The sequence below is a fragment of the Gorilla gorilla genome, chromosome 7 (assembly GCF_029281585.2).
Source record: "Gorilla gorilla gorilla isolate KB3781 chromosome 7, NHGRI_mGorGor1-v2.1_pri, whole genome shotgun sequence".
NCBI lineage: Eukaryota > Metazoa > Chordata > Mammalia > Primates > Hominidae > Gorilla > Gorilla gorilla.
This window is the reverse complement of record NC_073231.2, coordinates 85666918-85685097: the sequence shown is the minus strand read 5'-3', so window position 1 is coordinate 85685097 and position 18180 is coordinate 85666918. Positions and strand designations below refer to the sequence as shown.

The 18180-nt window shown below is 39.7% G+C and overlaps 1 protein-coding gene across 7 annotated transcripts in view; it reads left to right on the top strand.

The window, feature by feature from the left end:
* Positions 1-18180, top strand: part of UNC5D (unc-5 netrin receptor D) — a 550673-nt gene that overhangs the window by 491462 nt on the left and 41031 nt on the right. For all 7 annotated transcript variants that reach the window (XM_055349504.2, XM_055349502.2, XM_019032845.4 and 4 more), the window contains 2 exons: positions 11231-11399; positions 13289-13516. In XM_055349504.2, coding sequence (XP_055205479.1) covers positions 11231-11399; positions 13289-13516 — 397 coding nt within the window. The remainder of the gene's footprint in view (positions 1-11230; positions 11400-13288; positions 13517-18180) is intronic.

Genomic DNA, 18180 nt, shown 5'->3' with positions numbered 1-18180 from the left:
CTGAAGGTCACTTGAGAGTTTGTGATAATAGTTGCTCTGGGAGCAACTTTGGATTTCTTTCCAGGGAATAAACATAGCTCTTTGACTTACAAGAAAAAGGGTAGGAAAAAAAAAAATGACTGAAGAATTAATAAAGAAGGAAAAAAGAATATTTATAACCAGAACAAAAAATGACTGTTGAATTGAAATCTCACATCAGCTTTTGCCACAGCATGTGACCATAATCTCATTTAACTAGTAAGATGTCATGATATTCGGCATAATTATAACTACCTGCTTCATTCAAGGCAAAATCTTCTGCCTTTCTTTGTTTTCTTTGCCTTCTGAAGTAAGAATATGCTGGTCCTGGAACTCATTGAAGTGAACTGATAACATAAATAATTAGTCAGGAAAATAATGCAGACCTCAGCGTTGACATAACATAAGAAATAAAAAATCTCAGCTGGGCTTGGTGTCTCACGCTTGTAATCTCAGCACTTTGGGAGGCCGAGGTGTGCGGATCACCTGAGGTCGGGAGTTCAAGACCAGCCTGACCAACATGGAAAAACCCAGTCTCTACTAAATATGCAAAATTAGCCGGGTGTGGTGGTGCGTGCCTGTAATCCCAGCTACTAGGGAGGCTGAGGCAGAAGAATCGCTTGAACCCAGGAGGTGGAGATTGTAGTGAGCCAAGATCAAGCCATTGCACTCCAGCCTGGGCAACAAGAGTGAAACTGTCTCAAAAAAAAAAAAAAAAAAAAGAAAAGAAAGAAAATTCTCAGAAATGACATAGCATGGTAGAGTGGAGAGGACACAGGAATTCAGAAGTCTTGGGTTCCAAGCCCTTCTCAGTAACAGCCTGTGTGTGTAAACTTGAGCAAATCATTCTCTTTCTCTAGGCCTCAGTTTTATCATCTACTAGTTTTATATATTAGTAACTTTGCTTTCAGATTTTGGTGAGGATGATAAAATGACTTGATAGCTGAGAAGTCTGGTGCAAACTGTGAAGTACTGTTTAAATGCTACATTTGGAAATCATCTTTTTATACCTGGTCTTACTTTTTTAATTACATAGATGACAGAAATTCTCTGAAGTACATGGAATTTGCTTTAGCTCTGTCCCAGTGATGTAGAGTTCATCTCTTTTTGTTGCTAACACAGTCCTAGACTCAGAGGAAAGATTAATTCAATTATAGCAAACATATTAATAGTTGGCTTTAAAACCAAGAGCCTCATGAAGATACAGATAACTCCCTGCATCAATTCCTTTGAGTCTATCTCTGTTTCTCATAACACTCTGGCATGTGATTTATACTTTAAAGGTATATCATATGAGTCTAAACAGTAGACTGTATGTGGGCTGGTGCTAAGATTAGGAAATCAGTGACCAGTCAAGCAGGGCAGGTCAGTCAAGCTTATGCCACCTTAAACAACTTTTCTCCCTGTCCATTTTGTCAGGCTTTTCTTGCTAGCAATGGATGAAAATGCATGAATCGTCCATGTCATCATTTGTGTTCAATGGTCAATCATGGATTAGAATCTGATTTGTTGCTGTGAGACTTAGAAATCTGTCTTTTGTCTTAGAAGAATCCAGTTGATGGTATATACCTATTTCTTCCAAGATTTTTGGCATTAATTAACTCTATACCAGGCATAGAGAGAATCACTGAGGAAAGATGCTTCCCAGGTAACAAAGGGGGCTTTTTCTGTTAGTGCAAGGGGGAGTAAATTGCTGCCATTTAGGAAATACATTAATTCTTTCAGGCTACCAGTGCTATGCAGTGTAACAAAAAGGGCAATTTATCAAGTAGTATCTTAATGGCCTAGAAGGGTTAATGCACCTTTAGCTGAAGATTGTACTCTGTTCCCCAGTGAAATCATGATGATTTCTTCACAGAGTCATTTAGGTTAGAATATAATGCCATTAACCCACCGCCGGCCCCCACCTCCCAAAAAAATGAGCAGAGGAAGAGATAGAAAAGGGGGAGAGGAATAAATTTTTTAAAAATCACATTGTCATTTTAAGACCTGCTCTTTTTGGAAAGAAGCATTTCTTCTTGCTGTTCCTCTCCACCTCAAACCCCCTCAGTCCACAAGTAAACACAAGTAAATAAAAATTGCTATCATCTTGATCAGAGTGCATTTGAAGACCATGGACACTCACAATGTGAAATGATTAGAGTGGCCCAGAGGAATCTTTAATTAAAGATGCCATTGACAAGATAACAATGGTTTGTGAATGTTGTTAATAGATATGAATGGAAGGTGTACCTTAATTCAATAAGGGGAAAGTCACTGGTCCATGAGTTTGATTGCACATTGTAAAGGAGCACCACATACTGTAATTATTTTTATTTGTATGTGCCATCTCTTTTATTGCCCATGCTGGAAGTAGAAATAACCTGTCCTATTAAGATATTTAATATATATCATCCTTTCCACTTCATTTTGTTATAGCCTAGTAAAAATACCCGAAGACACCAGCCCACACGGAGACAGCTCCCACGCTTTCTAAGACAATCCACATAGCCCTTTGAAAACCTGGACAATCAACCTTCTATTCCCCACAGTTATAATCTTTCTTTAAAATAAACCATAACAACCTCCAGGACTCCATAAAGTTATATACAAATATGGAGCTTCGCTCTGCAAATTACGGTGGGTGTTCTGGAAACCGAAACAATGAAGATAGCCCTAAAGTGAACAGATACCTTGGTTGGATTGCGTGGTGTCTGAGAGACAATAGTGGATCAGGAGACAGTCCCAGGGGGATCTCAAGGCATGAAAAGCCTGGCAGAAGGCAGAAAGCTGGCTCCCTAGAGATGTCACGTCCTAGTTCCTAGAACCTGTGAATTTACAACCGTACAAAGGGGAATTTGCAGATGTAATTAAGATCAAAGACCTTGAGAAGGAGAGATTATCCTGGACTCTCCAAGTATATCTAATGTACGGGTCCTTAGGAGAAGAAGGTAGGAATATCAGAGGGAGAGACAGATTTGAAGGTATCATGCTGCTGGCTTGAAGAAGGGGCCTTGAGCCAAGGAATGCAGGCAGCCTCTAGAAACTGGATTCTCCTAGAACCTTCAGAAGGAGCACAAGCCTCCTGACAGCCTTCATATTAGCTCAGTGAGACTTCTGACCTAGAGAACTGTGGGATAATTTGTGATTTAAGCCAGTAAGTCTGTGCTGTGACAGTAATGGGAAGCTAATACAAGCCTCTATTTTGACCCCTGTGTGTACCTCAGGGCCCTGCTTTCCTTGGGCTTTGTTTAGTGTCTATGAGTGCAGTCTTAATTCCCATGCCAACATTTTAATTTAAACTCCAGGTTTGGAGAATATATCCCAGGGAACATATTCCTTCTTCCTTCCACTGCCTACCTATCCCAACCATGAGTAAGAGTAGTAGACTGTGGTTCCAGCTCTGCAAAGTTGAGATGTGACTTTGGTTGGGTCACCGACCCCATGCCATGCATCTGAACAAAGAAGATGTTGGCCTCATAACTCCTGAGCCCCTCCCCAGCCTAAAATAAAAGGATTCTGTGAAATAGGTTTCAGATTACTTCCACAGAAGGCTGTTTTCTCTATTCAAAATATAAGTGCATAAGCGTGGTGGATATAAAAAAATGCCCCAGCAGCATGATACATAGTCCCACTCTTCTCCCATCCTCCTCACTCTCATTCATTTTTAAGGCACTTTCAATGAGCCATCATCTCACTATCTCACTTCTTCTAAAAAGGCAAGCTAAATGCAAGCCCGACACTGCATGAAAGATGAGGCTTAAATTGTGTCTAGGAACTGGTGATTTACACATGATTTGTGATTCCTTTAGTATATTAATTGGTAAACACCCTATGAATGTGTGTGTAAACTAAAGCCGTTTAACATATGCAAACAGGGTAATCTCTCTGTGTGGTGTTGCTCAAATGTCAGCAAATTCAGATACTCATTCCAGTGTGTATATAATTCCCCTCCCGCCCCAACCCCGTATGCCATCTCTCTTTCTGTGATCCTATTTCAGATAATAGAGTGTGGGTGACCCAGATCTTTAAGCCCTTTAATAGTACATCCATATGCTTCTATCCTCAGTGAATGGAGCTTGTTGCTTGTAATAATCCACTGTTCTAACTGCTCCTTTTCCTGCCCCTATGAATGGACTATAATGGCATGATGAGTTATAACATTATTTCCAGTTACTGCTAATCAGCCCCCCAACCTGACATCCTTGCCTATTAATACACATGTTACTCAGAGAAACAGGATGTAGGAACAGTCCCTGTGTAGTTGGATTTTCCATCATAGTAGCATCAGCCAGGGCCTTAATATTGAGCATTTAAACTTGACCATCAACTATATTCCACTTCAGAATGGACTGTCCTATATTTGATGGAGCACCAAGGCCCCAGTGCGTGAGATGTTGCTTTGGATTTTTTTTTTAAGAACTACACAACTTTTCTCAAATGTTAGTGCCAGCACCACCTTGCATGTAGAAAATGCAGGTTCCTGGGCCCTATCCCAGAAATACCAAATCAAAATCTTCATTGGTGGCATCCAGGAGTATAATTTTAAACAAGCTTCCTAAGAAATTTTGAAAAACATCACAGTTTTAGAACCACTTGAAGATGAAAACAGGAGTCTGCTATAATAAAGAGAAGATGTTGCTCAATGTCACTTTTGTCCTCCATTCTGCTCACTTCCTGTTCTCCCTCTCCAGGAGTCTGTTTTCTTAAATCACACATAGCGATTACCAGAAGTAGAAGACATAGCCACAGTGTTGAGGTTGGCTGATGGGAAAAGCTGGCTTTAAAGGGTCCATCTGTCTAGGAGATTCGATGATGTCATTTCCCTGGGACTGATCGGAAATCTCTGGTCAGAGCAATTGAGTAGGAGAGAGATCTGACTCCAAGAAAAAGAAAAAAAGAGAGAGACAAATAATAAACCTTAAAACCTTAATTTTTATCCACAGCAATTTTAGTACCCCAGGTCAAAATCTGAGGATCTTAATGAAAAATGAATAATAATAGTTAAAACTATATGTCTTGTGGCTGGAAAACTCGAGTACAGCTTCCATCTATCAGCCTTGATGTCTTTTCCATTCAAATATGACTTAATTATGTATCGACCCAGGGTCTGACATAGTAAAACTATCATTACTCTTCTGCCTGGATTCCTGAGTGATACTCTGGGTAAAGGTGATCAAACCTACATTAATCTAGAATATAGACCATAAGGAGGAAAGGAGGGAATGGTAATTACCAAGCACAGCATGGAAGACAACAGCTACAGTAAAAACCTCATATTGGAACCTGGAACTGGTCACTTTCCTTAAAGAAAGCGAAGTGTTACAAGCCTAGCAGCAGGTCAAGGAGTATTGAGCACAGAGGTAAAATGTCCAGGATACACCTCCCATCCTGCCATGGTTATTAGCAGTTGGTGCCTCGTAGCTGACCTTCAGCATGACCTCTGGTTGGCACTTGTGTGCAGATGGGTGCTGTAGGATGTTAGGTACTACATGGTGAGGTCTGGACCATCACCCTGTCACCAACTACAGCACCTTCATCATCCTCCACTGTGTGTTTCATACATTAATCAGTGGCCCCACTGATTTTTTTAAATTATTATTTTAACAGTTTTTGGGAAACAGTGTTTGGTTACATGAATATGAATAAGTTATTTAGTGGTGATTTCTGAGATTTTGGTGCACACATCACCCAAGCGGTGTATACTGTACCCAGTCACTGACAGCACTAGACAGGTCATCAAGACAGAAAGTCAGCAAAGAAACAATGGACTTATATTGTAGCCTAGAATGAAATGGACTTAACAGATATTTACAGAGCAGTCTACCTGCTGATTTCTTTGTAAGAATTCTGGAAAAATTCTCCCTGGGCCTTCTATTTTCATGCATTCATTTTTTATTTTTATTTATTTTTTTGAGACAGAATCTCGCTCTGTTGCCCAGGCTGGAGTGCACTGGGGTGATCTCGGCTCACTGCAACATCCGCCTCCTGGGTTCAAGCAATTCTCTCGCCTCAGCCTCCTGAGTAGCTGGGACTACAGGCATGCAACACCATGCCTGACTAATTTTTCTATTTTTTTTCTCTCCAGTAGAGATGGGGTCTCACCATGTTGGCCAGGCTGGTCTTGAACTCCTGACCTCAAGTGATCCCCCCCACCTCAGCCTCCCAAAGTGCTGGGATTACAGACATGAGCCACCATGCCCAGCTGCACTCACTTTAAAAAAAAAAAAAATTTTTTTTTAATCTTGACAAAATTTCAAACTCAAGGAAAAATTGCAATAATATCAAGAATTCCTGTGTGTCCTACACTCAGATTCACAAATGTTAATATTTTACTAAATATTCTGTATTTGTCTCTCTCCTCTCTCCTTCATATACGTATAAAAGTCAATACATATATATATATATATGTGCATATGTGTATTTTTTAACCGCTGTGAACAAGATGACCCTTTATCCCTAGATACTTCCATGTATATATCCCCCAAACAAGAAATTATCTTGTATAAACATAGCACAATTAACAAAATCAGGAAATTAACATTGACAAAATACTCTTAGTACGTTACACACCTTATTTATATTTATATAATTATATTTCACTTGTCTGAATAATGTCCTTGAGAGTAAATTAAAGTCCAAGTCACTTATTTATATTTCACTTGTTGTCTGAATAATGTCCTTGAGAGTAAATTAAAGTCCAAGTCACTTCATTGCATGCTGTTGTCCTGTGCCTTTGGTCTGCTTTCGTCTGGAACCATTCCTGAGTCTTTGTATTTCATGACATTGACAGCTTTGAAGAATGCAGGTGAGTTATTTTACAGAATGTGCCTTCCTCTGAGCTTGTCTAATGGTTCCTTATGAGGAGATTCAGGCTGTGTACTTTTAGCAGGAATGTCACAGAAGTGACGCTAGGTTCTCTTCTCTGTGTCCTGTCGGGAGGTATATTCTGTGGATGCATCCCATTCCTGGGAACGTTAACTTGGTCATTCATGTTAGGTGGTGTCTGCTGTGAAGTACTATTTTACCCTTCGTAAATAGTTAAGTACCTTGTGGGAAGATACTTGGGAATGTGTAAATAGTTATTTATTACTGTTTAAACTTTCACCCAATAGGTTAACATCCATTTGTGATTCTCAACCAAGTATTAATGTAGCTGATTGCTAATTGATGGTTTACTATATTTATTAGTTGGTTTTCTCTTGTGTGGAAGAGTTTTCCCTTCTCATTGATTCATTCTTACATGGATTTTTATTTTGTGGATTCTTATAGTATGACTCAATGGGTTATAACTCTTTACTGCCATGATTTACTCTGATGCTCAAAAGATTCCAGATTTGATCAGTGAGAATCTCTTCAAGCTGGCTTCTGTGTCCTTTACAACAAGTATTTTTGAGTGCTTACAGCGGGCATGTATGAAGCACTGGGGATGCAATGATGACCTAAGCAGGAAAAAAAAAAAATAATCCCTGAGCTAAGAAGCATGGTGGCTTATGCCTATAATCCCAGCACTTTGAGAGGCCGAGGTGGGTGGATCACCTGAGGTCAGGAGTTCGAGACCAGCCTGACCAACATGGTGAAGCCCTGTCTCTACTAAAAATACAAAAATTAGCTGAGCGTGGTAGTATGTGCCTATAATCCCAGCTACTTGGGAGGCTGAGGCCGTAGAATTGCTTGAACCTAGGAGACGGAGGTCGCAGTGAGCCCAAGATGGTGCCACTGCACTTCAGCCTGGGCGACAAGAGCAAAACTCTGTCTCAAAAAAAAAAAAAATCCCTAGCCTCAAGGAGCTTACATTCTAGTTTGTGGGACAGACAAAATAATAATAAATAGGCAAATGGTATGGTACACTAGAGGGCATTAAATGTTAAGGAGAAAAAGTCAAACAAAGATCCGCTTTTAGTATTGGGAATGTTGCAATTACCAAGGCCTGGTCAGAGAAAACCTCATCAGTAGATGTCAGTTAAGCAAGAACCTGACAGGCACAAGGTGGGGTAAATCATGTGGATGTCTAGGGGAAAACTCTTCCAGGCAGCACGCAGCACTCTAGAGTACGAATTGTAGCAATTCCATGAGATGAGAACACACTGGCATTTTTAGTAGGATGACTGAGGTGGCTGCATGGGGGACAGGCTGTGAAAGGCAAGGATAAAAGCAAGGAGACCAGCATCATTTCCAAGGAGCCTTAAATGCCCACCATGCGCATGCCTAAGGCATTGAGAATTTAAGTCAAAGCGTACACTGATGCAATGACAATGTATGACAATTGCATGAATTAGTCATCTCAGAAAGCAGAGTTCGTATAGAGATAAGACCGGGCTCTTAAATTATTAAACTTCTTCTATCTATACACAGCATTTAAGCTACAAATATATGAGCATGCATGTATATGTGCATATATATGTATAGATAGAGAACAATGAAAAACATTAAGTAGCAAAAGTTCTACGCAAAAAGGTTTTTCAGTCTACAGACCACACTAGGGTGTACGATACATTGAGGTAGTTCATATTTTTATCCTGAAATCACTGCTTTTATTAGTTCACAGTTGTTATTAGCTCACAGCAATTTTAGAAAAATGTGTTACCTTTTTTTTCCCAGCAGGGACATGTATACTGCCTTGTTGTGGATTATGCAATGTGGGAAAGCTTAAATGCTATCTATGATTTCCTTAAGAAGGCTCATTTTTTTTTTTTTGTCCACATCCAGTTAAAGGCTTCTCTCCCCAACCCTCTGTCCTCAAATGTCCTGAATCTGTTTCCATGATTACCCCTGGACTATATTGTAACCCCTTTCCCCAGTCTTTCCCTGGGATGTCATAAGATCCAGCAATTTGGCCAGAAATCTCCGGTAACAGAGAAGAAAAGTACAATCTGGCACCAAGAGCAAGAGCCTGTGAGTGAGAAATTTTGGGTTATTTTCCTGCCATCACGTTGATTGACTCCTCTGTGACCTTATGCTGTTAACACCTGCCTCTATAGGTGTGCGAAGAGCTTTAATTAATATTTGTAAATCTCCCTGATTGTTACAGGTAGAAGGTAGCAGAAAAGGGCAAATTGTTATTAATTGTGGGGAGAAAAAAATGGAGAGATTTTTGTGAAGTTCTGGTGAACTTCTGGTGAAGTTTTGTTCCTTCACCAGAGAGAGACCTACACCCATGGACACTATTTTCACAGTAGGAGGATTAAATATAAATCTTGATTTACTTACTCTGCACTTAAGGAAATGCCTAATGCCTATTTAATGAAAAACTCCTATTCCATGCCCTGGCTTATATTCAATATGCACTGTCTCTGACTCCTAAAGCTATTTAAGTTAGCACTGTGAAAGGAGTCTTGCTATTCACAACGAGTGTGAGAGTTCATCTAATTAGCTGATTTCAGTTCATTTGGCATTAAATAATTCCCCAAATTCCCATATGTTTGAACAATATGTTCAACAAGGAGGATGATTCTCTGAAAGCAATTAAATAGTTCTTTTAGGAGAGCTTGTCATCGGTCACTCATAAGCATCCCTGCTATTCCTGTCCATGATGAATGCAGGCGGTAATTACATGAAAAGCACTTCACCCTCTCTGATGGCCCTGGCAGGCACCCACATACAGGCTGCACATTTGAATTTTATGGTTTTTTTTCCCCAAACCTTGAGTATGTTATTCTAGGCTTTCCACAGAGCATTTGATGTTGCTAATACACTGCTTTCCAGTCCCGCTCTCCTCGCCTCCCCTACTTAAAGGTAAATGAAGACATGATCATCTTAACCTGTGTTTTGCTCGTATAGGAAGAATTGTCCATTTTGGACTGTGGTTACTTTTGTGGAAGACTGAACTTTTTAAAGACATCTCCAGGGCTTCTTGGAGAGGGGAGGAGACAACATGATAATGTTACATCTACTGTTTTAGACGCAGTAGACATAAGATACTCCTCAATTATATGGCTTGGCTTTATTGCAGCAGCAAGTTATAGATAATGAGCTCAAGTATAACCATTACCAACTTGAGAGAATAGGAGTTGTCAACATAAGCAATTCAGAAATGAATAGCACATTAGATGAACTCAGAGAAAAACTCTTTGTTTATAGAAGATCTTGGGAAAGATGGTATCTTTTAGCACTAAATTTTATCTTTATTTTGCCCAGCGGGTTGCTTTTTTGGTCAAGGATGACGTATTTAAATGTCCTTCCTAGGTAGTATAAGTAAAAGCTTTAGTAATAATACCAATTCCAGCTCTCCCGTAGCATTGCTCTATATTCAATATTATTATTTTTCTTACAAGTGAAAATCCAGCAAACAAAGGATCAAATAGCTTGTTGAAGAACACATATGCCATTAGGGGAAAAATAAGCAGACATCTGGGTTCTTCTCGCTGATTACTGTTCTGTAAACTACTCCTCCTTACTGTTTGGGGGCACAGATTAAAAACAAAAGCCAAAGACATGAAAAAGGGAGGCATTCAATGAGGTATTATTATTCCATTTTAGTTAACTTTCACTTTCTTTTATCTGTTCCAGGACACTGCATTCTCACTGTAAATAATTCACAATTCAAAAAAACTGAACACCAGGTTTGGATTGAATGATTTTAAATTTAGATCTAGAATAGAAAAGAGTTGAAAGATATACATTTATGTATGATATTATGCACACTTGTAGCTGTCTACTGTGCTATTGCTATATAAGCTATGTATTTGTTCATTGGCAAAAAATAAATGTTTTCAAAGCCAGAATAGACACACTCAGTCTGTATATTCAAAATACTGTTTTGCTTCATAATAATTTGCTTTATCATTTACCAGCATTAAGAATATTTTAGATTGTGTTTTCATGAGAAAGGAATTTGATGGTAATGAGATGACCAGAGCAGTCATTTCTATAAAGTTTTTGTTTGCTCATTGATAATGGGATCAACAAGAATAAGGATTCAGTAGCTGGTGCATGACCCACCAGCCAGGTCTTTGCATTCTCCAATTCTGCCCTGTATTTCCAAAGAAGCATTTGTCATTTTGTTGGTGGGTTTGTCAAAACCTAGATTTGAAATCTAGGCTTAAACTCTTTCCATGTGTCTGAGAACTTCATGACAAATGCTTGTTCTCAAGACCAGTCCTTTGTAAAAGAAAATCCTGGAAAGGAATATTTATAAGCCTGAAGAAAACCCCAGTCTATTAACCAAATTCTCATTCAAATATGGCCCCTCCTCTACATACTTCTCTCTTCTATCCTTTTTTCAACTGTGAAGCCTCCAGTCAGATGGCTCTGAGGTGCTCCTGAGTCCTGAAGTCACCTGTGGTCCTCCAGACATGATCGTCACCACTCCCTTTGCATTGACCATCCCACACTGTGCAGATGTCAGTTCTGAGCACTGGAATATCCATTTAAAGAAGAGGACACAGCAGGGCAAATGGGAGGTGAGACCCTTTACTTCCTTTTTTAAACAGTGGGATTTGGGTTCCACCTATGGGATATATTTAACCTTAACATCTAACACCACAAATCAGCATTTCTTTGTTGGCAAAGGGTTGGTGGCAAGTGTTTTATAATATCCTAAACATACTGGCTAGTTGTTTTTCTTCCCCCCCATTATAATAGAAAAGAGAAGCAAGAGATAATCCAGATTTGTTTGGTTTTAGAATACAGTTGTAATTACCCGTATATTCATCTACACCTACATACCTGCTCATTGATCCCCTTCACTTCCCCCTTGGCCTTGTCTCTGTCTGAACGGACATTATTCTGTGGCCTCTGTGGAGTTAGGGAGGAGGTTCAGGGCAGGCAGTCTGTGTTCAGAAAGAAAACTATGTCTGTTTTTTTTTCCATCCTGGGGATTCTAAGGTATCTATGTTTAATCAGGAACACATTTAGGGCTTAATATTTTTTTTTAGTTAACGAATGCATTGAGAATTATTATCAGTGTCTATTTCCTGTGTGTATGAATGCATACAAAAGGGATACAGTAGGAGACAAGGAAAGAGAATGAGGATACATAATAAGACATTAACAACAGGGAAGACAGTCACAGCAATGACAGATTGCAATTGAATTACTATTTTAAGTGAAAGCTCTGATTTTTCTGCCTGATAGAGCTTCCTTTATGTCCATCTGCAGTCAGCTTGCATGAAACTGGGAGAATTATCTTTGTTGGAACACAAATGACCTGTTCCAGCCAGCCCTAGGGTCTTCCTCCCAGAAGGCACCTCAGGCCAAAGAAGTAAAAGGAAAACCATGTTTCTTTAGAAGAAGAAAATTCCCAGTTGCTACAATGGATTACCTTTACCCTGCCAACTAGTGTCTTGAAACTATTTTCTTTGTTCTAGAATGCATTCTGCTATTTAGTGCGTTTCAGTGCAACCATGAGCAGATTTCCTGGGGCATGAAGTTCCATGGGTTTCCTAAAGGGCCATGTTTTAGTCCTCTTCCCATTATGTTTGGATTTGCTTTGATTTTTGCCACTTTAATTTTTCTTCCCAGCACTTCCTCACAATCTCTTATACACAGATGGTGTTATATTTATGCTCTATCAAACCAGTCACATATACTGATTCTTATCAAGGAGGGTGACATATTCTAGTACGTCTTATCCAATTCATTTATTTAGTGGTCCCTTGTAAATGATTTCAGTGGAATGAAAGAGGATAAAATATTTAAGAGAAAATAAACATTACCTTAAGGATATTTAAAGAGTTGTCAGAAATAGGTGTTTGTAAAAAAAAAAAAAAGTTTGCTTATTGATAAGGTTTAAGATTTCTAAAACTCAACATTGAACAAATTAGCCAGAAACAGAACTTTCCAAGTGATTTTTGTTATTATAACCAATGAAGTAGAAATTCCAACACACTGAACATAACCGTTTCTTGAGGTTTTTTTTCTTTTGAAATGGAGTCTTGCTTTATTGCCCAGGCTGGAGTGCAGTGGATCGATCTCTGCCTACTGCAACCTCCACCTCCCAGGTTCAAGTAATTCTCCTGCCTCAGACCCGACCTGACCCCTGCCCTGGCCCCCAACCCCACCCCACCCCAGGAGGTCTTGAACTCCTGACCTCAGGTGATCTGCCTGCCTCAGCCTCCCAAAGTGCTGGGATTACAGGCATGAGCCACCATGCCCAGCCCATTTCTTGAGTTCTTGATGTCAGCAGTTATTTTGATAGAAGAGGAACAGTTAACATCGGGATAATTGGGCAATAGGACTATTCTGAAAAAAAAATTTATATTTGTGTGTTTATTTATTTGTATCCTGGCAATATAAAGGTTAGATCACATCTTATTTCCAAGTGAGAGAATAAACATACCTTTCCCAACAGGAAGTGATGTCAGTGGAAGATGAATCTACATCCTGTTACTGCCTTTTGGACCCCTTTGCGTGTCATGTGCTCCTGGACAGCTTTGGGACCTATGCGCTCACTGGAGAGCCAATCACAGACTGTGCCGTGAAGCAACTGAAGGTGGCAGTTTTTGGCTGCATGTCCTGTAACTCCCTGGATTACAACTTGAGAGTTTACTGTGTGGACAATACCCCTTGTGCATTTCAGGTTAGCCTTTGTTTTAATAATTTTCTTTTGGTGTCTTGAAAGTGTGCATTTTCCAAAAGATCAGTATCAATTGAAAATTTTATTATTGAGGGTCTAGAAAATGAACCCACGCCACTGTAACTGCCCAGTGGGTTCACCTTGCCTGCTGCCTAGACAGAGCCAATTTATCAAGACAGAGGAATTGCAATAAAGAGTTATTCACGCAGAGCTGGCTGTGTGGGATACCGGAGTTTTATTATTACTCAAATCAGTCTCCCCAAGAATTTAAGGATCATTGTTTTGAAGGATAATTTGGTGGGTAGGGGCTAGTGAGTTGGGAGTGCTGACTGGTTGCTTCAGAGATGAAGTCATAGGGAGTCTAAGCTGTCTTATTGCACTGAGTCAGTTCCTGGGTTGGGGCCACAAGATAGATGAGCCAGTGTATTCAACAGGGTGGTGCCTACTGATCCATGTGCAGGGTCTGCAAAATATCTCAAGCACTGATTTTAGGATTTACAATAGCAATGTTATCCCCAGGAGGAATTTGGAGAGTGTCAGAATCTTGTAGCCTCCAGCTGCATGACTCCCAAGCCATAATTTCTAATCTTGTGGCCGATTTGTTAGTCCTACAAAGGCAATCTAGTCTCCAGGCAGGAAGGGGTTTGTTTTGGGAAAGGGCTGTTATTGTCTTTGTTTCAAAGTTAAACTATAATATAAGCTAAGTTCCTCCCAAAGTTAGTTTGGCCTATACACAGGAATGAACAAGGACAGCTTGGAGGTTAGGAGCAAGATGAAGTTGGTTAGGTCAGATCTCTTTCACTGTAATAATTTTCTGTTATAATTTTCCAATGGCAGTTTCACCACTGGTTTGACTGGGATACCTACCTTGAAGCAAGAGCTGTGTTACTGTGTGGTCAGCAATGTAAGAGGGGTTGGGGTACTTGGCATTCAAGAAGAGAGAAGGGCTAAACTAACGCATGTGCAGAACATTGTGTGCTAAATTATGCAACTGACCCGAAACGTAATCAGAATTCAACCAACAGACACAAACGGAGAAGAGTTTTTGGGAACTCTTTTACAAATTTCCATGGATGGATGTGATTTAGGAACAAAACAGAAAGGAACACCACATCAAGAGAAAAAAAGCAACATGAGTCACAGGAACTAAAAGAGTTATTTGATGTGCAGAGGGCAGTGAGAAAATTGCTTGAATCAACTGAAGGTTGTAGTTAGGGAACCACAATTATAAATCATACCTATCACAAGGTAGTCATTTTCTATCCTGGACATATAGTCTATTAATTATCAGGGCTACTAGGGCAGAGATGGTTCAAGGTTCCTTTCCATTTTTGGTAGTTTTAATCATGTAAGATTCATTTTAATTTAGCTACTCAGGAAGACTGCAAGTTTATTAATAGCAGCAAGGATGATGCAGAACTGCCTGTGTAAGCTCTGCCCATATATAAATAGCATAGCTCTCCTGACACACCTCATTCCAGATCCCTGCTATTCCAGTTTTGGGTCATTAAGTCCATTATGTAGAGTATTTCCTCAGTAACTAGATTCTAAAACACTGAGCTGGAAAACTCATGTTTACCAGTAGAAAAAAATATCACGACCTCACTCCTGAACATAAGCCAGTAAAGGTGACACAGAGCCAGCCTGTGTTCCTGAACCGCCCCTGAGTATCTCTTAAGTAGCACAGGTCATTGTGAAGGGCACACTTCATCTTTGGCTGCTCACAAAAGGGGCGGCTTTCAAAGGTGTGCCATTCTGTGGAATAAGAAACTTCAGTGTAAGTAGTTAAACCTCCTCCCACCATTGTCATTTAATACTCTTCCTCTGCACTCCCCACCCCACAATAAGAGGATTGCTCCAAGAGAAAATATATAACATATTCAGGAAGCAAAAATAAAGAATCAATATCTTAAATAGAGGGTTCATCTTGGGGTCACTACTACTACTAACCAGTTATAAAATGTACCATGACTCAAGTTGGATGTTTAGTAACTCAGCCAGATTTTAAAAGCTGAGTAAACTGGAGTAACCATGGAGCATCATGGAAGATTTCCAGTCTCCTGGCTGATATAGATAACCCATTGCTGACTACTGTGACTGTGTGGAGCTGCTCACACAATTGTCTTGGAAGTCAGCCCTCATAACCAGTCTGGAGTTTTCTTTGAATAATAGTCTCCCAGCTGATGTATATAGCAGTGAGATAGACATGTACTTAAAGAGCTTGTTCTCAGTGACTTTCAGATCATCTATTTTCACCTCTACCATATTCTACCATGGCTCCACTGTTCACAGATGAATACAAATTATTGTGGACGTCATGAAAACACCATAACCATAGCTTTTCAAACCATTATCCATTTCTGGTTGGTAATAGAATCTTTTTAGACAGTGCTAGGGAGAATGTTATTCTCCCTCTAATTGAATCCAAATGTATTTCATCATTGAGAGGTATTTCTTTTTTGTTTGTTTTTTGAGATGGAGTCTCACTCTGTCCCCCAGGCTGGAGTGCAGTGGCGTGATCTCAGCTCACTGCAACCTCCACCTCCCAGGTTCATGCCATTTTCCTGCCTCAGCCTCCCGAGTAGCTGAGACTACAGGCACCTGCCACCATGCCTGGCTAATTTTTTTGTATTTTTGGTAGAGATGGGGTTTCATCATGTTAGCTGGAATGGTCTCGATCCGCCCGCCTCAGCCTCCCAAAGTGCTGGGATTACAGGCGTGAGCCACCACGCCCAGCAGAGTGGTATTTCTTAAATTAGTAAAACTCTTTAATTTTGCTTTAGAATAATGTTTTTTGGTAGAAATACCTTTGACCCTATTTGTCCTAATCTTTTTACCTCCAGTGATTCTTTCTCTCTCCTACAATGGCAGATAAAGCTGCGTTTGGTTGTACTTGTTATTGACAGGATGTATATGACAGCTGTCATGAGCAGAAAGGCCATGTATCCCCCTTGGGGTTTTGAAAGATCATCAGCCTTGCTTGAATAACTTTTCTGGCCCACATATGGATTAAAATGAAACTTGTGGCTTTTCTGAACTGAGACTTCCTAGTACAGGAAACAGCCATGTACTCCTCCGTCTTAGTTTCTGGGTTTTGTTTCTGAAACTGTCTTGCTTTCTGGATTTTTACTTTGCTAAGTGAATGTGTTCAAGTCCTTCTGCAGAGATTTATTTTGATCACCTGCATATCCCAAATCATTTCATAGTGTGATAGCTTCATATGTGATATTGCATTGGAGGAGGAAATTAGTTACTAACCCATTAAAACAGTTCTATTTTAGGAAAGCCTTAACAACAGTTCCCTTTTTGAACCCCTAAAAGACCTCACAAATTAGTATTTAGCACTCCCAACTTCTGTGGCGTAAGCTGAAAATAGAGTATACAGTAATAACATTTTCTGCAACCCTAAAAGAACCCTGACTTCTTAATCAAAATCAGTAAGCAGTTTTTCATGGAGCATTTCTGCAGAAATTGCCCACCCTGGAATGTGCTTCGACTATCCTTATGATGATACGTTTGTTGTGATTAGGAAATCAATGTGAACGTGGTTGTTACAGCTGCTGTATTTATTGCAGTGCATCTTTCATATCTCAAAGAATGATAACAGATATGTGCCCACCTCTAACTGTGCTGTTAACCAAAAGGATGCTGGGGTTAAGTGCGGGGTTGCATCTTTCATTTCATTCATGTCTCACTGGGAGATTGTATCCCATAAAACACTGAAATGCCTACCTTCTCCCCAGAAGACCTTGCAAGAAGGAACGTGTAGAGACTCAACTCCACCTGTCCTCTCAGAACTGGGTGGGGACCAGGCAATATAATGGGCCCACCATAGAATATTCCTTGAGAGAATTTCAGTATCTAAATAGGGACATTCTCTATTTTCAGTCCTGTCTTCCTTTCCCTGTACCCCCTACAGGGCTACTCTATTTGATTCTCATTTGCTCTGGGGGTAGCTTATCTGAGTAATACTAGCAATTTCCTTGACAAAAACAAAATACTTTGTTTACCTGGCTAAGACATAATTTAGTTTCAGATTTCTGAAGATCTGATAAACACATCTAAAATCTTCTCTATGAAAAATTAAATCTGCTATGTTTTTCAAAAATGAAAATGTCATCTCCCTGTAGGTAGGTGAGAAAAGAATAAGAAGACAAGCAGTAAATGACTCCTTGTCCTTCTTGCTTTTGTGTTTTTGTAATAATTAGGGCTGCCATTTTATGCTTGTATGTTTGACATCACCTCCTTTGATCAATTCAAACCAAAGATTGAGAAATGGTGATATATCTTCGAAGCAGTAACATTTTAAGACCTGGATTTTGGTTATTGTCTTTTATTACACACGAACACACACATGCATGCACAGCCCAAACAAACCTTGATGTAGGAAAGCAAGGAATTAAGCAGTTACCCTATCTTATCTAAGAAAGAAAATAGAAAAAAACAACTAGGGTTTTTTTTTGCCATTGCTCCCGGCACTCCTATACAGTACTCTTGGTACTCATTACTTACTTGGCATTAAGGTGGATTTAGAATCTAATTTCAAAGGATTTCCTCTAGATGTAGTTCTTGTGTTTATCAATAATGCAATGTTGGGAAATATTGTTCACGTGAAGCATTTAAAGGAAAACACCATAGCGACATAATTTATGTGTATGTGTGTGTGT